This window comes from Cheilinus undulatus, linkage group 16 (genome assembly GCF_018320785.1).
Source record: "Cheilinus undulatus linkage group 16, ASM1832078v1, whole genome shotgun sequence".
Taxonomy (NCBI): Eukaryota; Metazoa; Chordata; class Actinopteri; order Labriformes; family Labridae; genus Cheilinus; species Cheilinus undulatus.
Window position 1 is genome coordinate 35,876,680 of NC_054880.1, and position 23,224 is coordinate 35,899,903.

A 23,224-nucleotide genomic window follows, 5' to 3' on the forward strand; every position below is an offset into this window, starting at 1 on the left:
CTTTGTAGAAGTATGTTTTTACTTTGACTTTCAAGAGGTTTTTTGCATCTTTTTGCAGGTTATATTGACCATGGTTGATTTATAAAATCAATAGAAGTAAGAATACTTTTATATGCACTGTTAAAACAGTGTGTGTTCTGATTGGTCTACTTTGCTTTTGAAGATCTGTAAGAGGCTTCAGTGTTAATTTCAATCTGTTTTATAAATAGTAAAGTTCTCACAGGAGCTTGTAATGTCTCATTATTTACATACACTATTCAAAAGGCAGAAATGGAATAAAAAACCTTATCCAAGGACCAAAACTTTAAAAACGCAATAAAAACAAGCAAGAGAAGATCAGTTACAAATTTTTATTGTCATTTTTTAATAAATACAAACTGTTATGTCATTCTAATGCTTTTCTACAGCATTAGATGTTTGTGAATCGCATCTTTACAAAGCTGTGTAGGTGTTCTACAAAGCAAACAGTCGCTGTAGTGCAAGTAAAATACAGGAGCAGAAGGTGTCAGGTAAGATCTACGGCTAGCCTTGTGTTAACATGTGGAGCTATCACGCCGCTCACCCTGAGACCCACAACTGCATGGGAGAGTCACGTATACAGAGTGAACAAATCCATGGCACATCTTTGTTCCTTTGCTTGATTGCATAGAAATCATCACAGAAATAAAGTTTTGTCTGAAGCCATGATCCACTGATAAAGCATAGCATGGAAAAGGTTTTGAATTTGTGCTTCAGAATGGGTTTTGATTTATGACAAAGCATACAGTCTCATTGGAATGTAGTAAAAAATAATCATTTGATTCCTGAAAAGTCCACAGGCCAGCAGGTGATCATTAAAATAACAGGGAATGTTTTGGAACGTGGACATTGGCAAAATAAAAGAGCATTATTTTCTGTATATGAATGAAACATGTGAAGTCTGTCCCTTAAATTTCAAAGTTACAAGGCAAACTGCCTGTTTTGTTAATCCAAGTGCCTCCCCATCCTTTCCACATCTACAAATCTGCTCCTACGTACAAATGACAAAACTTCAAACATGAAAAATAAAGAGTAAATGATCAACAAAATTACAGTGAGAAAAGGAAACAGTCATTTACAGTCAGGTACATTTTGAGAAAGCTGTGTCAATGTGGTCAAAAATGGATACAAAGAGGATGAGGGAACACAGAGATGGAAATTAAAACATTTTGTATATGCATGAGAGATTATGAGAGATAAAATATACAAGCTGATGTACTCATAGCCACAGCTTTCTCCAACATTCTCTGCTTCGGCATTCCCGGATGCTGCGTTGCCCCAAGTGACACATTAGCCGGAATCGGAAGCTGCACCACAAAGTCAGCAGCTGAGTATTCATGTGCATTCTCACAATCCCAGGTTTTCATCTTTACGTCCCCTATCTCGATGGTGTATTTGTGCGTAGGAATGTGTGTCAGTTGGAGGCAGCGCAGCACAAACCGAAGGGACCTGCACAGGCTTTTTTCAGAGGGGAGGGGGGCATCTGGAGAGTTGAGGTTTCATTTAACAGGACACTTCGGTGGACTTGGGCACAGCTTGGTCCACATTGCTGTTAGCCGTGCCGTCCATGGAGCCGTCCGTGTGGGAGCGAGCGTGCTGCTGGTTTTCGGTTGTGTGGCTGCGGCTGCGCCTGCCCTCGTTGGTGTGGGAGCGTGAGCGGTTGCCCTCGTAGGATGTGATGCTGGAGCCAGAGGCGGTGCGGGAGCGGGCCAGGCGGGTCATGCTGGCGGAGGGCACTGAGGAGGGAAGAGGAGGAGGATTTAGTAAATGCACTGGAGATGATTAAAGTGCTGCACAGGTATAGGTTTGTTTAATCAGATTCACTCATAAGAAACTCGATTTTTCCCCAATATTGCAATTGTTATTTAATATGCTATTGTCTCTTTATTTTCAATGCATGCATTGATTAAGGGTTTTTTTTTTGCCTAAATAAACATCTATACAATCCACATATATGGTTTGACAAGTGTGGGAGGAAAATGTAATGGTAACATGCTGCTAATTTGGTTGATCTTCAGGGTTATAATTATTTCCCCAGTTCTTTAGCAATATTTGGGTTTTCTGATTAACTGGTGATAAGCTGGTCTCTGTTATGTTCTCCATAATCAGCCTTCTACTTCCCACCTATCAATGTTCATTTTTTATACAATCAGTGGTGTTTTTCATTCAAAATTTGATATTGCTCAAGTCTGAACAACTATGTCGTAGTTGTGTCTTAATTTTCTTTATCTAATGTGCTTTCACACTTTGTTCTTCTGAAGTCCAAAAAATCAGCAGTGAGCTGCAGACTGAGTGCAAGTTACATCCCAGCGAGTACACAAGTCATTTATTAACCAACACTAGAGGGGGAAGAAGAATATGGAGCTGATCCAAAATTCTCCACAAGGTGGCAGACAACTCTCCTTTTAAAGCATGAACAATAGAACCAGAAGTTTTAAGGACAGTGACACCTAGAATTCCCCTTTTCAGTGTTTCACCACAGTGTTTCTGAGGAGTGCATGTGCCCAAAGTGAATACTTGCAATGCATGTTTTGAATACTTACTGTATCCCATGCCTTGAATGAAGTACTTGAAAGCTTCTGTCAGTTTTCCAGGCTGCAGAAAAAAACACAAAAAGAAGGTGATAATCATTCCTGCTGTCACTAGTTATCCCACTTGTTTACGTAACACTGACAGACTCGGTTTGTCATCCTGCAGATTAGCGCTCAGGCCCTGAAATATGACAGCTGCTGTGAGCAGGTGCTGCACAAGGCGGAGGATTACAACCTGACAACTGTGCTTCATGTCTGCTACTTGCTAATGCTCTTAAGTGCAACCTTCTTAATGCCATCCAGCCAGCCACCTGATTACCCAGCCCTGTCTAGTGTTGAGCTTTTTCTGTTTCTTTCACACAAACAGACTAATACACACCTGGTCAACCTGGGGCATGCCTCCACAGTCAGCCATCTAGAAAGAGGAGAGGGAAAAAAACATCATTAGCATTTAGCATATTAGCGCTTGTACATTTGCACAACCCTGGACACGCGCCATTACACCTAACACATCCTGTTTGAACGCCTTGTACCTGCTACCTCCAATCAGTGTTCCTCCAGACCCCGACCATTTAACCCCAACAAATGGTACTCTTTTTAGCTCTAATAGCTCTTTGTTTTTAGTTGTGGATCATAAAAGGTTGCCACAGGTAAAATAGCAAAAGTAGGTCAGCTGCAGCAGATTGCAGGGCCGAATGCATACACACGGATGCATCTAGCTTTCCAAACAGCTGGTTAATATGTCACCATGTAACTGCTGAGTCAGTGGAATCTTATCAGCTGATGCGTTTCCATGAAGGCTATTATAATCTGTATGAGGATATAGGGCAGGTGGAGAGACAGGAACAGGATTTTACCTTCAGCAGGGTGGTCTTTGTTGGGTCCAGCTTGGTGTTGCACTCAACCTGTGGAAACAAATGAAAATATTCAGCAAAATATTTTATATAATCTGGCCTTAAAAATTATATCGATGCTAAGTTTTACACTTATTAAGGTTTTCTGGCTGTTAGCCTTGTGGTTATGTCAGCACACCCCATGTAAAGAGGCTGTGGGAAGCCTACATTCAAATCCAGCCTGTGACTTCTTTTCTCCACATCTCTATCCACAAAAATAGATCTTAAAACTGGATTTTTTGGACTATAACTGAGTAAAACAAGAAAGGGATCAGAGAGAGGAGGCAGGCTATTTGTCCTATTTATTTTTCCATTCACTTATGGGGTTAAGCTGGTTTGCACCACAGAAAGCATACTATAAATCTTTACTAATATTGTCTTGTACATGTGTAAGTATTTTTTCCTGAGAAAATAATGTAGCCCTCTATATTTTACATGACTCAAGCCTGGCACACAGTACAAAATAATGGTGCAGATCTATGACCAAAAGAGGAAGCACAACAAACACAGCCATGACAACAACAGTAAATGCTAAGCAATATAATGAGTGTTTAACGTGTCCTGTAAAACAAACCAGAATCGAGTGAAGCACTACAATGGATAGTGTAGGTTGCTAACAGCTGGCTTGTTTACTGTATAGTTGCGTTTGACCAGACAGAGATTTTGAGTTTTGAGAGTGGAGGCTGTGGTTGCTGATGAATGAATCTGTTAGTGTGTGGTGTGCCATGTTGGTCATCTCATTGCACACCACACACTGTAAGAACAAAATGGTTAAATATGTCACTATTTGCTATAGAGTTGTTCTGAATTCTGACAGCAGTTTCAGAAATACATCTGATACTGCTGAAAATGTGGGTATTAGTATTGTCAAGTACACGTTTTTGCACTGATCTGATATGTTACATTTTGCTTCATTTAGCTATGCTATATGTTATAAACCGGAATCAATTCTTCTTTGCTGCTCGAAAACACTGCGCTCACGGACCAAACAAAGAACCCGCTGCTGCAGCAAAGTCTGGAGGAAGTGTGACATTGATTATTGTCTGTATGTGTTTGTTGAAACCTTCCAGACTGATGTTGTCATTGCCTCTTTTTTATGCTTGAAACTAACTGTTCCTTTGATGCTATCCATGCCTTCGTAGCCGTTACAGAAGCTTTTCAAGTAAGCCTAGAACTTGGGTGACTTTTCAGGGACATTAAGGATTAAACCCACACCAGTATATCTGATATCAAATGCTTTATTATGTGTGATCTCTCTCACATTTTCTACATCTGTTAAGATTTTAAAAATCTTTCAGTGTGTGCCAGGCTCAATATTAGACTCACAATTAATCTAGGTCATTGTGTTTAAAAAAAGGAAAGCTGTTTCAGCAGTGTGCTGAACAAATCTCCACTCAGGAGCACAGTTTGTTCCTTGGTGCATCTTGGTGCCTTTATCTCTTATTCTTTTGAGCATGCAAATATTTAAACGGAAACAGAGTAACTTGCTTTTATTTGTATATTTGCGTAATAATTTTCTTTTTAAATAGTTGGATTTATATGGACTGCTAAGTGACTTGTAACTTGTTTTGGGAAATTGCCATATAAATAAAATAGCTTTGATTATAATGCATTTAAAATATCTCACATTAGAATACGGTCAAACTGTGTGGTTTTCATATTAAATGCCTCCCTTATACTTTCTGTCTATGGCTAATGATGCTAAAAAATGAGTCAGAGATTTGTGTGGGGATTTGCGGCTCCTCTCTGATCTAGCAGCAGTCACAGATTAAAACTTCTCTGCGTAACTCCATTTCGGTTCCCAACTTTGTTCTTGCCTCAGTCATGTCCCACAGCGTTAAATCTTGCATATCTTTTGGGCTTAAACGGTTGACTGAAGTGAGTGGAAAACACATTTAGCACATGTTAGCCTGGTTAACTGTGCTGGGGGTGTAATCATTAGCATCAAAGGCTTGTTTTTAAAAGGCTGAACTCACCACAGCATCCACGGCGGGAGAGCTGTCGCCAACCACCAGCAGAGAAGGGCACCTGGGTTAGAGAAACATCCAATTATACAGCAGTCTGGGCAAAATACTGTTTTAATATAAAATGGAGCATAAATGGATGTTTAGAGCTTGATTACAACTTACTTGAGGGTTCTGACGTTGCTTCCAGGGATCGGCCTCTCAATTTCCAAATCCCTCCGACTGCAGAGAGGAGCAGAAAGTTATAGAAAATCTTCAAAACATACAATTCAAGTGAAGCTTTAACTCTGCAACCTTCTTTACTGAAGCCTGTGCCAGAGCTACATGTGAACTGCATTTGAGTATTTTCACCTTTCATATGCCTTGACAAACAGGTGGAGGTTAAACTGGTTCATGTCGTTGACAATGCTGTGGCGGTACGTTCCAATCAGGTCCTGGTTGTGGTGGATTTCCTCCTGTAGTGACCAAAATAATAATCTCTCACTCACCAAAGGCTTAAAGAACTAAAAAAGCAATTTTTACAATGTGCTAAATATACAGCCCCAGTACAGACGACAGAAAAAGAATGTGAATGTTTACCTTTCCAAAGAGGTGACTGATGATCATGTCAGGCATGGCATGAGTCCAACCATGGATCTGAAATCACATACAAAAACTGCATTTAATGTGTCTGTCGCACTATTAGACGCTCTTCCACAATTTTCCAGTCTCTGGACAACTTTCAGCCAAAAATATGAAGGATGCACAGATTTTTTTAATTCTAATGTGCGTGTTACCTTGTGTGCAGCCCAGTCCATCCATCCCTCAGCACATGGGTTGATGTTAATGAGAACAAGACCCTCGACCATGTTGGGGTAGTCCAGCTAAAACACAAACAACAAGAACATTAATACACATTTAGATCCGATTAAAGAGTTCTTGGCCCAAGTTGCAAATATTTTAAAGTATTGTAAAGTTTTGCTTTGTAAATCTCATTATTATTGAAGCTCTTGTGAGGAACTTTTGTGTTGTGTTGGCTTTGGCACCCCCTGTGGACATAATAGTATCTCTAATGTCTTTGCTTTTTCTGTCCTGTACATTTTTTAAAGTACTTTTAACAGTCAAAAGAATCGCTTATGGAGAATCTTGGAGCAGTGGCAGCTAATCACTTTGCCCGACACCTTCCACCCAGCAGCATTTTCAAGCATTAAAAATGAGAAAGTAGATGTAATTGGTCTTTATTATTATGGCTGTAGCCTATGAGACCATTAGTTTTCAGCATATTTCATAACCATCTTTAAACTCCTCATGAAAGCTTTAAAAACATACACTACAAGTATCTGGCCACACCTGTTAATTACTGAATCAGACCTGTTACCACAGGTGGATAAATCGAGCACCTAGTCATGCACTCTCCATTTGCATACATTTGTGATTGTAAATGGTTCATTCTGAAGAGCTCAGTGACTTCAAGTGTGGTGCTGTGATGGATACCACCTTAGCAATAAGACAGTTGGTGAAATTTCATCCCTGCTGGATATTCCACAGTCAACTGTGAGTGCTATTATTAGAATGTGGAAGGAACAACAGTAACCCAGCCACAAAGTGGGATCAACAACTGCAAATGGGCATGGTGCTGAAGAGTTCTGAACTTCCACTGACATTAATGTAAGCACTCTAACTGTGCAGTGAGAGCTTCAGAGTTTCATGGCACAGAGCGTTGACCTTAACCCTATCTAGCCCCTTTGGGATGAACTAGAACAGAGCCAGGCCAGACCACATAAATGCTCTACGGACTGAATGGGCACCAATTCCCACGGAAACACCCCAAAATCTTGTGGGAAGTCTCCCAAGAAGAGTGGGGGCTGTTATAGCTGCAAAAGGGGGCCAACTCTATTTTAAAGTATGTGTATTTGAATACAATATCATAACTGTCCCTGTTGATCTGATGGTCAGGCGGCTGAATACTTTTATCTATATTGTGTATGTTCTTTCAACCAAGGTATCTTTGCCATGGGAAATCTAAACAAAAGCTGATTTTTCAGATTTACAGTTGATTTTGTGGCATATTTTGTGTTACCTGTCTGTACCTTGCTGTTATTTCTGACCAACAAGGCTTGGATAAATGTTAATATCACATAGATTTTCCCTGTTAAACACATTTTAATTATCTTTTTGCAGAGAAAGCTACAGCAAGGAGTTAAGGCTGTATTTCTGTCAGCCTTGTGTCAATAGTGTGAGACGTCCTACTGCGCACAGTGTTAGTGTTCAGCTGATCTGGAACATTCCTGAGACTTTTTATGGCTCAGCAGGCTCGAGCAATAAGCCGGGTTTTATTGCCAAAAACAGCAAAAAGACGAAACACTTCTGCTAATCCTTAAATGATTAAAACTTATAATTATTAATCCTGAGTGAGAGAGGCAGGGAGGGGGGACTTACAGCAAATCTGGTCAGAATGTAGGCCCCAGCTCCCAAACCAATTCCAATAACACTCTTCAGCCTGCAGACAGACATACAGGGATACTGTTAGAACAACAGGTTAGATAATATCTTTGATTTAAACGTGGAAAAGTGGAGGTGAAAACTGCAACTCAATTTACCCAAAGTGCTTCAAGACCGATGGTAGGGTTTCAGCGACCTGGTCCATGGAGGGGTACTCATATCTAGGACACAAAACACACAGTTTATTTTACTAGTTAACAATTACTGCATTATCTAGTCTTTAGATTTATTGCTAACTGTACTCCCTCACTGTGTTGCTATCTGTTTCCATATCGTGTTCAGTTAAAGTAGCGCTCACAGGAGGCAAAGTTCAGCCATCAAAGCACAGAGATTAGGCCGAACAAGATAAACACCTTTGCCCTCAGCACACCTGTCAAATTAGGTCGCCTTGAGAACATCCGCACCGATCTACCTGTCCAGTCAAAGTCTCCCAGACAGGCTGACATACATTAAAGTGTTATTCTCTGTGTGCATGTTTGTCTGGCTCACCCAGTGGAAAAGGTGTTAGCTCCCTCCTGCTGCCCGGGGGCGTCTACATGACACACAGCGAAGTGCTGCATGATCTCGGCCATGTCCTCATGGTTGAAGAGCGTGTCCCAGCAGGTTTTGTCTGGCAAAAAAAGAAAGGTAGAGGTGGAAGATGAGGGATATTTGGCAGATAGGCAGGGACGACCTGAAGTAACCTGAGCATGAGGCCTGGCAGGGTTTGTTTGTGTAGGTGCGCTGGGTCATCTTCTCACAAGATAGCTCTGTCTCAGATAATGTGTTGGATGAGTTTAGATAAAGCAGGGCTTTTTAAGAGCTAGATTTGGAAAGAATGAAGTGCAAAAAGGTCAGACGGTCACATTTTCTATTTACAAGATGATTTATTGATCTCCTTTATATGGGCAAAGAAAAAAGTGGAGCACAAGGGTTACTGTAGGCTTTTGATTCAAGTGCCTAGAATGACTCGTGCTCCAGTTTTCAGATTTTCCCAGTGTGAAAGAGTCCGTTGAATCATCTATTAAACATTTTGGGTCCTTTTCTGGGAGAACCAGCCTCCTCCTGTGGAGGGGCACAAGACTGCTATTCATATTTCTATGTTAGATCTATGAAACTTTATCTATTACGTTTTCTTTTGACTGTAAACTAGATATAAATGTTTTTCTCATGATCTGGGCATGTCCATGATAAACAGCAGACCTGACATACAATTAGGCTTAAGTTCACTAATAACCTATCCATCTGAACTTGGTCCGTGGCTAAAGTAGGGCTGAGCAGTCAGTTGGAATTAGGTTAAACTACAATATGGGGTCCTGAAGGTGTAATATTTCTTCAACTTGAAATCTGTTTCAAAATACCATTTAGATATATATATCTGCAGCACAGATGTAATGCACATCATGCATCGGTATATTTCGGATGTATAAAATAATAACTGTCAAAAGACCACGACACATATAGCTTATTTAATCATCCAGTATTCAATGCTACAGTGGACACATGTAGAAAGCAGAGATGTATGACATTAGTGTGATTAATTTTCTTTTAAAAAGATTAATGTGGTATGTTTGTCTGATAAATAAATCAAAACTAACACATTATTTTGACAGCAATATAAACACCACATTATTAGATTAACCTAAGGCCAAAAAATACATGAAATGTATCTTTTTAATTATTTTCAATTTGATTAAGAAAACCATAAAAACAAGGAAAGTAGGATTTATGGTAAACTATTGTAGAAAAAAATTACACTTGAATGTTTGTATGATGTTTTGAGTAAAACATCTCTGCTACAAAAATGTGTTAAACTGGTGTTTTGACACATTTCAGGTTAAAGAAATATTGCACCTTTTGCAATGTGTAAACTGCAGTAGGACGTAATGCAGTCTAATATAGATATCGATTGACTGCCCAGCCTTATGCTCATTATGCTTTACTTTTGTTGTATTTCACTTCTATTTGAGGCTAATGTTAGAGTAACCTGGCACCAAAATCTTATACCTTATAAAAGAAGTAATCTTAGAATAATAAAACCATTACTGACAAATTAACTGATGTTCGCTCTTCATTACAGTTTACTACTGTTATCTTTTATTCTCACCTCTAAAGCTGTTGAGTATAAATTATTAAAAGGCCAAACCGCCTGATTTACACCACAGCCCAACTGTTTAAAAGGACTTCGGCTATAGTGACATATAACTTAGATACACAGTAATGCTGTGGTCCAGGCACCCCTGAAGGAGAAACTCAAAAATTTCAAGTTTTTGCAAATCATAAATTACATTATTGTGAAATACAGGATGTATTAAGATTAATGACCTTGACTTTATGATGTCAAACATTCAAAGTTTTGGTTCATGAATGATTACGCCTTTAAAAACCAAAACATTTTAGTTTGTTTTTTCTCTTAAATGAACTAATTTATAAACTTGAGAATTTAGAGGTTTTTCTTAAAAATGAACTGATCCTCTCTATTATCAGTATCATTTCTTCTAGAGCAGCTCTTATAAACCGTTGAATTAATATATGGTTTATCTTTTTTCAGGAACCAGTGTATGTGGGTCTATCATGTTGGGATTCTGTCAACAAAAACAACTTAAAATGATATGCAATATTCCCCAGTAGGTCCTGGGAGGACTTAGCATTTCTTCGATATGAGAGAGGAAAAAGCTTGGAAACCACTGCAGAAATGTGATTCATATAGCTACAGGAGCTTTAGCTATACTGCTTCATACAGTGTTAAAAACACTTAGTTCTCCAGCTATAATGACTGATGTTTTGAAAAATGAGGCAGGCTTACGATTCAGTCCAATGTCATGGTAGGTGAGGATCACTGGTCTGTCCCCTTTGGGAACCCCCTTCATTGTACAGTGGACTCTTCCAAAAGGAGTCTCCACATCATGCTCCTACGGAGGCAAAAAAAAAGGCCAAAGTTAGCATAAAATGTGCAGATAATGATTCATTTTGACCCCAAATTCATAGTCAAGATATGCATGATTTCAGCTTTGAAAGACTTCTTCACTACAACACTTTATCAAACAAATTATTTGACTCTTAGTCTGATATACATCTACTTAAGCTCTGCTTTAATTGATTTCTGTTGTTTTTGTGATGTTTAATGCTTTCTCTTTATTGTCATTTTATTGGAAAAGATGGAAACTGCCATTGTTTAACACGATTTGCTGATTTAAATGAGGCATTAACGAAATGTTTCATTATTTCCTAATCCAATTGTTTGTAGAAATCCTCTTACCATCAAAATTTAGACTTTTTCCTTTAAAAAAAAAAAAAAATAAATAATCAAGCGCTTTCCACTCCAGGCACAAAACGGATATAGGAGAACTATGAATCCATTAATGACAAATGTTAAACTGGGAGAATAAAACCACCAAATCCTCTGAAATGCCACAACACAAACGTGTTAAAGTCTACTCACGCTGATTTCAATCTCAGCAACTATCATCTCCACATCAGAATCCTCCAGAACCATGATGCCAGGAGTCGGGTTTGACGCTGCTCGCTGCACCGAAAGTGTTTTCACAGTAGCTCCCCTGAGCTATAAATCCAAATGTTGGTTAAGCCTCTGAAATTGTTTAGCTGTGCTCTGAGAGCTCAGTTTTATACCCCCACTGCTTACCAGCTGTCCTAAGCCCTTGGCCTCCCATGGTGCCTTGCAGGTTGGTCAAAACAAGCTAACTGAAGATGAAGAGATCCCTAAATTGGATCAGCCAATGTCAGACAGAGGGCTATTGGCTACGGGGATGTTGACATGAGTAAGGATGAGCGTGTTATCAATGGGAAAACAAGCCGAATGAATGGGCTGCTGTTATTATTCAGCAATATTTAATAAAATATTTTCAGAATAAACTTTAATCTTAGAACTCAGACAGCCGTTCAGACTATATTATCTCATCCCATAGTGGAAAACAACATCCGCTCAGCTTTCTTTCACATAATCCATGAACTGTAATGAACAGAAAAATTAAATCCTAATTTATAAATACACTAAAGAGGAATTTCAACCAATCAAAGAGTAAACCAGTGGACAGAACTGCCTTTCATTACTGTAAAAAAGATTATTTAATATCTTATATTTTCTTACTGCCCTGTAACTTTGTCTTCAATATTTAGCTTCTATTTATAAAGTTTTACTTTCTATTTTTCAGCCAGAATGCCTAAGTGTTTGGCACTATTTTGCAATGGGAGCTTCGGCTACGAGCTATGTGTTCTTCTGCCTCAACGTATCAGAACAGCTGTTTTGGGTTTGTGAGCATCGCCAGAGCAAACAACAAGAAACCAAACTAAAACTACACAAAAATGAACCAAGAGAGGATGATGTGCCATTTACTGGGGATACGAGGGGATACTTTAATGAGCCAGAGTACACAGAGGAACTTCTACAGATGGAGACTCAGCAGTGAAAACAGGAGAGAGAGACTTTAGAAGAGACACGCTAGCAGGAGAGATCTCAATGAAGGGGCAATGCTCACTGAAATCACTGGAGGATAGTGGTACTATTATTGCCACGTATCTCATACAACCCAACTTAATAGTATATTATCTATGATAATGCTTTACCATAAACACCAGAGATATGGATTGTACAACTAATTGTTGTAGATTGTAAAGTAAAAGCAAATTTATGTTTACAGGAGGGTTAGACAAAGTAAACGAAGCCTCGCAACAGCCCTTACAATCTTTGGGGAACCAATGGGAAAGGCATTAGTGTTCATTATAATACTTAAAGTTGACTTTGAGTTGAATGATTGAATGATTTTCTCAGTAAAAAGATAGTTTACCGTAAGAACCACTGCTGGTCACACAATAACTTCTTTGAAATGTTGAGTCTGAATAGAGAATTATAATTTTATCTAGTTAATTAAGTTTAGGAGCATTTTTATCAGTAAATATCAAATTATATTGATACCTGTTTAATACAATGGCAGGAAAAATAAAAGTCATAGACAACTTACTATTTGTAATTTATTGTTAATGATCAAAAAATGCAAGCTAATCCTGCACATTGTCTAGAATTTTATTATACTTGTGTATAATAACAACAGAAGCTCATTCATTCATTACAGGTACATTAATAAGATTTCCATATACTGAGGTTGTAAAAATATTCTATAAACTTAAATACCACTTCTTGCAAAAAGATAGATATTCTAAAAAATAAAAAGTTAAGTAAACAAAAGTTGGCAGTAATGAGAATTCAATTCAACCCACTTTTACAAATGATGTCAATGTATCAGGGAAATTTAAGACAGTGCTCTCTCTGTACTGTTTAAAAATAAGACTAAAATCATTTTGATTGCTAAATTAATGGAATAAATCAGGAGAAAATAGTTTTAGCTTTTTGAAACCAGGGAATATACAGAAAATCTGACATTGAATTTAGTTTTTCATACAAATTAAGACCCTATTACACCTAGAAATTCTTAGGCAACACAATCACATATGTTTTCAATGTGTTTTAAGCGTTCTACGAGCATTTTAATATTAGAATATGAGAAAAAAAAACCTTAGTTTGATAAGTTTCTCTTAAAGGTAGGTCAATTTTTTACTCAAGTGACCTTGAAGTCATAGTGTAGCAGTCACAGTCACTTAACTTTTGCAGTTAAATGAAGCAATAACTCACTAAAGTTGAGTTTTATGCCTGATATTTAGTTTCTGTCAATATCCAATATGTGCAAATTAATTTACGCCGATACCAATATCAATATCAATATTTGTGTACATAGTTCAGACTCAAAATGTAGGTCCTAAAATACAGGTTAAAGTTTATGGATGAACAAAAGAAACAAGCTTCAGCTCATAAGGTCACTCTGACTTTTTCTTATTTTTGCTGTAGTTGCCACAGGTTATAGTGTTGTTTAATTTTAACCAGAATCAAAGATGATTCTGGTATTGTGACAACCATTTGATATTTCCTTTCACAAAAGATGAAAATAAGTAAATTCTAAAAATATACACCGATATATGATTTTTGCTGCTAGTCCAGCTTGCAGCTCTTTAAATTGCCTTGTTGCTGAAGTGTGCGTTATAACAAATGTGCCTTTCCTTGCGTTTAAATGAACAGACATTTCTAAATCTCAAGACAAATAACTCTTAAAAGTCAGCTCTTTGAATGTCAACAGAGTCAAAACAAGCACAGCTCTACCCAGTAGTAACCTTTCCTATCTGTTTACACCTGATGGGTAGTTTTCAAACCAGTTCTGGCTGCACTGGATCTGCTCCACAGGATCATCTAAGAATGGTTGTAACCTAGTTACAGCATGAGTAAACAACTGAGGTTTCCCTGTTCTCCACCCAGCCCACACATCCACTCGGAACACATGGAAGTGCATGGTGTACACAGGTGAGATAATCCTGAAGTGTGACGTATGCGTGTAGCTCTTATTCCCAGTACCTGCATATGCATGTATGAAACTCTACTGTTGGGAAAGCAATGCATCCATGTGCTTATGTTTTTGCATTCATTATGATGGGTTTTTTTTTGTTTTCTAAATAGATACTACAGCTCTGACTGTTGGAGGCTAAACTACTGAAGAGATGTCATCACATGTCCTGGATCCTTCAGGTCATCTCGGCTGGCAGAGTGACACCGAAGTAAGTCAGTGGAGCTTTAAATGTAATTTTAGCTCTTTGATGAGACTGAGTCAGCCTGATAAAAGATCTGAACAGACGTCACACGCTCTAAGCTAACAGAGTGTATGTTTGAGGAAAATGCCAGCACATTTTAAAAATTTAGAAAAAAAGATCTGGCACTGTACCTTTAAGAAAACATATGGTGTTATACCTTTAAAACTGGACTGTGAGAGTAAGTTGCTGTCCAAGGTGCTGACGGGCCCCCACACTCAGCAGCACCCTAATACCAACCACAATATATGTGCTACCACACAGTGGTGCAGTTCAGGGTATACTTGGGATTTTTCTGTCTCCATATAGTATATCCACTTCTATATAAAGACTATACCCATTAAAATGATTATAAATCAAGGGATACAAGCTGCTACTCAGATGACATTACAACTGTTTATATTCATGTGTGCACCCTGGCTATGGAGTCTAACAAATCCTGTGCATGCGTGCATTACCTTCAGTAGCAGACTGAAATAGAGGAGACCCAATTTGATTTCACTCTTAATAGGTGGATGAAAGGTCATTGTACCAACTATGTTAATAGGACTTATTTCTTCTCATTATCCACTAGATGGTACCAAGAAGCTAAAATAACCAGATATAGACTAAAATGCACACAATCCGTTTATAATAATTCTGTTTAAACTTGTCAGAACGAAAATTAGTCCCTTTGTTCTTGTGTCTGTGAACGTACCTTGACAACAAGCTGCAGCACGGCCTCTCTCAGACCCTGGAACAGAAGATATCAGTTTAGTGTAATTACTAAATATCCTGATTGTATCATCTAGTGACTAGATGTATTTTCACCTCTGTGGTATGGGAGTAACATTTGCTACAAAGGACTAATGATCAGTGATCTTTGCAGAACTTTGTGTTACACCAGAGGCTGAACACTCGTTCAAGTGACAGTACAACAATTCTTACAGGATTTGCAATGAGTCAAAAATAACTCATCCACGTCCAACCTGCAAACTATAAATATAAACTACATTTGCCTGTGTAGATGGCTGATTTAACTGCAAATTTACTTAAGAACCACACAAGCAGCTTGTCAGATATAAATCATGTAAAGCTAACCTTCAATACAAGTGCATGTCAAAACTGATCTCTGAATACTCTTTTCAAATGTTATTTGTCTTGGCTGCGTTGTGAATACATACCGGTAGTTCCTTGTCGACCAGCAGGGGTTTGGACTCAACAACCTGAATGTCTTCCATGTCAAAGAACTGCAGAGCCTGCAGGCCAAAGAGGAAAGGAAAGTTAGCCAATGGCTGCTTCAGACTGTGTTAGAGAAATCGAAATGAAAGATAAGGCTCTTTCAGTGAATTTAGATCATCTAAAGGTGTGGCAACGCTGAGACAGGAGTATAATAAAATGACAGACTGAGCTTTCAGGTGGGTGTGAGTCTTATCTGCACAAAGCCCTTAAAAAAAGAGACCTGAATTACAGACGTGAGCACACTCAGGTACACACACCCAACTGTAAAGGCACAGGAACATGCAGTGACTGGATCTGTGATCTGTGTGAACATGCGACCACATAATGGGGCCACACCTGAACCGCCCACGACAGAGAAAGTCATGAACTATGTTACTTTATGGGAGATACTTCACACAGCCCCTCCCTGGTAGTAGCTCAAACAGTGGGTAGAAACAAAAAGGTCATGAATGAGAGGAAAACAAAGAAAACAGACAAGAGAATGAAAAGACAGAAAAAAAGAAGGGAGTGAGAAGACAAGCCTGGTGGTCATGATGCTGTGTTTGAGGCAGCAGCTCTGCATGCAAATTACATTAGCCAGTTTAGAGGGCCCTTTGTCCACTGGCACCGGTGGTTTCTGAGAGGCAGCCTTCACTGACCCAGACACAGGAAGCAATGGACACCCTGGTTCCCATCGATACATCCCAGCCTCTTTTCATGCCTCTGCTTGTTTTCTCACTCTCTCTTTTCTCTGTTTGTCTTGGTTTCAGCTCGGTTGTAGTCGCTATGTTTGCTCCCTCCAGACTTTTTCCATCTGTTTTGTGCTCTTTCTTGTCTTCCTGTTTGTCTAAATAAAATGTATCAACATAGAACTACAGGACTGAACTATGGCTGTCAGAGCAAGGTGGTCTTTAAGAGGAAGTGATGCATTGCATTTAAACCCATCAATGATGGTGGTCCGGCAAAAAACACCCTGGACACACATGCATCTCTGACTCATGGAACAGAGACTGGAGCCAGCCAGATCTCACAATAAGACAGAGGAAGAGGAGTATCAAACAACAGGCTCATTTTTCTGCTGAGGCCCTTCAAAAACATGGCCGCCATCGCACTGCGGGAGCTTTGTTGAGGAGGGCAAGGAGTCAGCCCCCGTTGAGATTCCAGAGACATGACAGAGAAGTTACACAATCTAAGAAATGAAACGACTTCACAGACAAGAAAGTAGGAAAAATAAGTGCATGCATCAACATGGTCGGGGAATCCTATAAGCCTATTTTCAAGTCTGTTTGCAAACATGGTGCTCCCAGAGAGCTTATTAGCAGAGAAACTAGACAGCAGACTTCCTCTGCTCTCGCCACCACCTGTTAGTCTGTTAGCATGCTGGCAGTAGAGAGGGAGCGCCTGGCTGTGACAACTAGGTCACCTGCTGTTTACACCAGCCGTGTGCCTCTAACCGGCCGCTTGCTGAGCTGATGTTTTACCTGGCCAAAGAACAGGTAGGAGAGGGGGTGTTAGTTTAACCCCAGATGATCCTGAACCCTGGTTGTGACATAGGAGGGGGGGCTTTCTTTACATTTCTTAAGCAACATTTGTGAAATTCTTGACACAGACGTAGTCTTATAATTAGTTCATTTGATTAGCAAATTAATTGGAATATATTTGGGTTGGGAATCAAACTAACATGATATAACACAATACTTTATAAGATATACAATGCATTTCAGTACAATGCACTGTGCAATACAATACTCTACAATTTGGGTTCAATATTTATGCTATTTTTATATTGGACATTGGACTGCTGGCATCGACCCACCTCGATCCAAATTCAGACATTTTCACTGGGCCATGTATGCACCAGACCGCTGCATGTATTTTTCGGTAAACTGCTGCTAGCATAGCAGAGAGATATGTGACAGCAGCTCAGTCTGAGCCCACTCATAATCAAATTTAACCTGGACACTAAACAGCAGCCAGACAACAACCCAAACGTCCCCTCTTTCTGCCCATGTGATTAATGTGAATCACAGTAATGAGATAAAAGTTGTGTACTCTCCTTCCTAAGTTTGTCTGTAATAACAGGAACATGAAGCATTCGTACTCTGTCGCCCTGTCTGTGGCTTTAATATGAGCTGCAGCGACTCGTATTTCAATGACATAAACAACTGTTAAAGATGTGTTTTAACTTTTAACTCCCTCATTTTAAGTTTATAATAGGACTGGAAAGTTGATTGAAATTTAGATTAAGTTGCAATATAACTTTCTGCAACTTTCTTATCGCATTAACCTGAAATGTGTCAAAATACAAGTTTAAAACTTCTTGCAGCAGAGGTGCTATGCCCTACACATCGTACAATCATTCAAGTGTCATTTCTGTAAGAATAGTTTACAAAAACCTAGCCTACTTTCTCATTTCTGTATGGTTTTCTTAATCGAAATGAAAATCACATAAAAATGATCACTCCCTTCAAGACAACAATTCATACTGAATTTGCACTTCTAGTCAAAATATTCACTATAAGATACTTTTGTCGAAAATATTCAGCCCTAGTTTTACAATCTGATATTGTTTCATTGCTTATATTTATAGACAAATACAGAAGATGAGGAATTTTAAAAAATAACTGCACATTAAATCGAAATTACAATGTTAGAGGGAAAAAAATCCCAATTAGATGATTTCCTAAATCATTAGTCCATGATGATTTAGTAGTCAGTGAGGTCAGAGAAGCAGCTGTAGAGAATACTTATGACAAAGCCTTCACAATTAAAGTCTGCAGTTGTTGTTTTCCTCAAGTGCTTTTATTGTGAATGCCAACAAAAGGATGCTTAGTTCTTTCAGTAGCAGCTCGCACATCAAATGTGTTGCTCTACACTGCAATAGCCTCATGATAATCATTGTTTTCAATTAATTTGAAGAGGTGTTTTCTATTTTTGTAACCTGTTTAAGTTTATTTGAGGTTTGTCTAACTTTACACACATACCACATACCAGCACAATAAAAATATCAATTATGATTTACAAAATCAGAGCAGGACTGAAATAAGTGGATCAGCCCATCTCTAGATACAATATAGCCTAGTTGAATACAAAACACAATACATTTTGATACAATACACAATGCAATAAGATATTAAACAATACCCAGCTGATGCCAATAATTAACCTTTTAAGCTTATACATAGGATACACTGTGTACAATACAAGATACAATACCACATGCGATACAATTCGGTATTACATGATCGAATATGCAAAAAATCTGCACAATATGACACCATACAATTTAAAACACTAACATACACCAACCCATACCATAGGATATACAATACCATGCAATATGTTGCATACAATACCTGTTAATTGGCCCATGATAATGATCATATGACACAGCGATTCTGCAACAACTGATAGGCTATATTTGATGATTCAACACAATGCCAGTACTAAAGATTATGAAATACCCCTACAAAGCTCCCAGAAGCACTGGTCATATGATCCAGTTGATGTCTTTGCCCTCTCTCTTTCCCCATATTTCCATCAATCAGTCTTTACTTTACTCCGATCATGTCTAGTCAGCATCCTTGCAGCCGTTGCACTTCTTGCAACCACACTATCAATACAAACGGACTTGTATGTATTAGAAATAATACCTACATGAGCTTGTACATATTCAAATATTAATTCTCTATACTTTTTCCGTTGATTTATTTATAGTATCTAATGCTTAATTCCTGCACACTGAGAGCAGAGCTGACCAGAGTCAAATTCCTTGTTGCATAAGCATACTTGGCCCATAATGCTGATTCTGACTGTATAGATCCAACTCATGATCAAAGAAAAGCCTTTACAAAGAGGGCAGCTCTAAACTGTACTCTTTGACATACTATTATAAAGATTATATTCCCTATCCCTCTTCTGCTGTCCTATCAAAATAGAGCCCAAAGCTCAAAAAATAATCCTAAAAATAAAAGGTAACATGCAGGATTGTTGTTTTAACTCACTGCTATTTGGTGTCTCTTCATCTTATTGAGCTTCATACCTTCTTTCCATTAAACCAACATTGTTTCTTCTACTTCCTCCTTTTTTAGAACAACTTCTGCTTTTGGCCAATTAACTTTCAGCCACATTGACTGTATTCATATCAACTGTGCAAACGTAAGGTGCCATAAAGTAGAGACCTGGTGGGACAACTTGCCAGGACACTTGATAAGAGCAGCATATATTATTAAAATGTCAATATTTGGACCTGCCATATGGTAACTATCACGAGTCAGGATGATGATATATTGCTTTATCAATATTTTGTCGCACCCTTGAAGGAAACATAGCTACATTCAAATATATGAATAGTTAAATCAGAATCTACACTTAAAAAAGATTCCCTCTTCTTGCTTCAGATAATAAATGTACAAGGTAAAGTGGTGTTTCTCTCCTTTTTCTCACAGGGATTTTGTGTTGCGGCTGCAGCAGGGGGGCTTTCTTTAAACTGGCTCTGCTCCAAACTGGCCGGGTGTCATTGGCAACAGTCGCATGTTGTCTTTAACCAAGTCAAACCAGTTCCTACATGCTTTTTCCTTATTGAAACTTGTCTATGTAAATGTGTGTTTTTCAAGAGTGTGTCACGCTTTGGGGGAACAAAACAAAAACTATGCACTGAAAGCACTTTGGGCTGGCAGAAGTGAAAATCTCTTGTGCAATCAAGAACAGGAAACAGAGGGAGGATATAGGCAGGGATGAGACAAAATTTGTGGCTTGAGATCAGAATGCAGACTGGATGCTCTCTGGTGAAAAAATGGCTGGGATAGTTTTGCTATTTCTTGAACTAGATTTAGAAATAAGCATGCTTTGCTTGCTAAAAGTCATGTGACATTTGTCATTCAGACTTGGATAAAAACATGTTTCTCGTGATTAGTGAGGTTTCCTGAAAAGCATACCCAGCGTTTCCACTCCACAGCTGTATAATTTGATCTTCAGATGGAAAACAACAACAACACAGGCCTGAAATTTCCCCCTCAAATGAATCCAGAGATATGACACGCTACTTTAAACCAGAACATCCAAGTTACAAAACAACCAGGGAGCTCCAACTCTGTCTCTGCGCGACAGAAAAACATATGGACTGATTAGTTCAGGACAGCCAGCCTAATTTTTTTTAGGGAGAATCAAGGCCAGGATGCACTCCCTGCAATGCCTCCATATAGTTTAAATCCACAGGCGTCCATCTGCAGAAACAATGATTGCTTCCCTAATCTTTGGGAACTCACTTAATCTGTCAAATCCCTGGTTCTGAAATATCAGCACAGCAGCAGCAGGACTGCTGGACTAAGCTGACACAGACCTACATTTTGAGATTGTAAAAGATATCAAATGTTGTTGCTGCTGTAAAGTGGAAGGTGGGGGCATCAGGGTGGTTTTGAGGGGATCATCACCCACAAAAATTACTGTTGGTGCTGTTGTTCTTGGCTTGGCTGATCCTTGTCTACCACCAAAAATTAAGTCATAAACATTGGAATTGGCTGTAAAATAAAAAGAGCTGCAGGCTGGAGTTTCATGGCAAAAAAAAGGGGCTTAAAGTTGCAAGACTGGAAAAAATGTCTCTCGTTAAACAATATTTTTAGGATTTTAATTTACCAAATTGAACTATAACTCTAATTTTCTGCAAACTTGTGCACACTTTTGCTTTCTTGAATTTTTTTTTTTTTTGTGCAAAATTTACTTAATGCAATTTTTACACTTCTTCTGCTTCCTGCTTCTCTCTGTAAGCTTTTGTGTATGTGTGTGCCTCCAGTCTGTGTCACGTGTGAAAAGCATGTTGATCTAAGATCAGGTTACCCCACCTGTTTACATGCTACTCCATACATATGAAAACGTACGTAAAAACATTCTCATCATAAAGACAGCTCCTCAAACTGTGCCTGTAATAACGCTTCTTAGTACATTTTTGAATACACAAGAAATATAAAATCTCTTAAATCGCCGGTTTGTGCTTTTTTTCTCTGTTAGTTCACCGATTTTTGATAGAAAAAATACAAAATACTACCCGGAATTGTAACTTGTGTATTAAAGCAGTGCTGTACTGCCAAACAAGAACATGTTCAGACATGCAGAGAGACAACTGTAAAAGTACGCGCCCAGTTTCTTATAATTTTCTTTAAAAAAGTGCCTGAGGCAGAAACCTACCTTTTGGTTTTATTTCTGATTGTCCTGTGATGAAAACTCCCACCAAAAAAAAAGTCCACGAAACTTTTCTGCTTCCTTCTTCCCAAACAGAACTATTTGTTACAGTGACAGTAGCGTTGCTTTGTTTATAACGTGCGTAGCAAGGCGGATGTATGGGGGAATTTTATAAAGCCTGGGGGGCGTGCGGTCCGGCCCACTTTCCCTCTCCGCGCTCTCTATTGGGCAACAGCAGCTGTGGCGGAGTGATAGCACAGCTTGACTCTTTCCAGCGGTTGCATGATGAGGAAGCTGGTGACAGCGCTTCATGGGATATACTCGAAAATACATTTATAATATGCTACGATAGTGTTTTAATACTGTATGTATCACGTGTTTAATGATTGTCGTGGCCTCTTTGGCTTTATTAACTCTATGAACAGTGCTGTTCTAGGGCTAACTTTTGCTGTCTTTTCTTTTAGGAATACTACTAGTGGGGTGTGGTGGCTTTTTTTTGTTCAAACTGTGCTGACTCAGGAGTTTTCTAGAAGGTAGATATATCAGATTTCAGTGTTTTGCAACACTCTTTTGTTTGGCTAATAGTGTGACACTTGACAGTTTACTTTCATGGTTAAACGGTAATTATTCTGGTATAACAGAGAAATCCCCTGCTCTATTAAATAGACAGAAGGCTGTGGAGATGATCTGAGAAATGCTGGTTGACTTTTTTGCCCTTATATTACTGAAAATATTATCACTTAAAAGTACCAGACTATTGTACTCCAGCAGTGGCGTGCACAGACTTTTTCAAGGGCAGGGGTGAAAAGAAAAAAAAGGGCACATACTGCGCGTTCTCGCCACTGAAGAGGGCACTAAGTTTTGTGTTTTTTACAGGGCTCTTTACACATGTTTGTATGTTATACAAATGGCGCATTATATAGCCTTAAAACAGACTAACTAGACAGACTACTCAAGTTAGTTTGTAGTTAGGATCAGCAGAAGAACACAGAAACAAATAAATAAATCCCTAGGGGGTCTGGGGGTCTTCCCCCAGAACGTTTTCAATTAAATAGATGCCATTTCCTGTATTCTAGTGCATTTTAACACCATATTAGCACCAGATAATCCGAACTGGTTCTGTGAGATATAGTTCTGGCTCAATATAGTTAAAAAAAAGGGCCCAACATAAATGTCAATGCAACAGTAATGTTTCATAGTATTTCTTGGTCCTAATGGTCTTCTGGAGTTGAGTGTGTTTTCTTCACCCAAGAGGGCAGTTAAGTGTGTTTTGCCAATAAGGAGGGCACTTAAACACGCCTTTTTGCCACCCAAGTGGGTGGTTTGTCATGCT

At 38.8% G+C, this 23,224-nt stretch overlaps 1 protein-coding gene across 1 annotated transcript; it reads right to left on the reverse strand.

Moving 5' to 3' along the window:
* Positions 1-336: 336 nt before the first annotated feature.
* On the reverse strand, positions 337-22,039 carry ndrg1a (N-myc downstream regulated 1a). Its single transcript, XM_041809069.1, has 16 exons — positions 21,898-22,039; positions 15,678-15,752; positions 15,212-15,247; positions 10,673-10,778; positions 8,377-8,497; positions 7,986-8,048; positions 7,825-7,885; positions 6,183-6,269; positions 5,986-6,042; positions 5,758-5,861; positions 5,572-5,628; positions 5,419-5,470; positions 3,407-3,454; positions 2,929-2,964; positions 2,562-2,613; positions 337-1,754 (listed from the first exon to the last, which is right to left on the reverse strand). Exons 2-16 carry the CDS (start codon positions 15,732-15,734, stop codon positions 1,522-1,524), a joined length of 1,170 nt encoding a protein of 389 aa, XP_041665003.1. The 5' UTR covers positions 15,735-15,752; positions 21,898-22,039; the 3' UTR covers positions 337-1,521.
* Between the last annotated feature and the right edge of the window lie 1,185 nt (positions 22,040-23,224).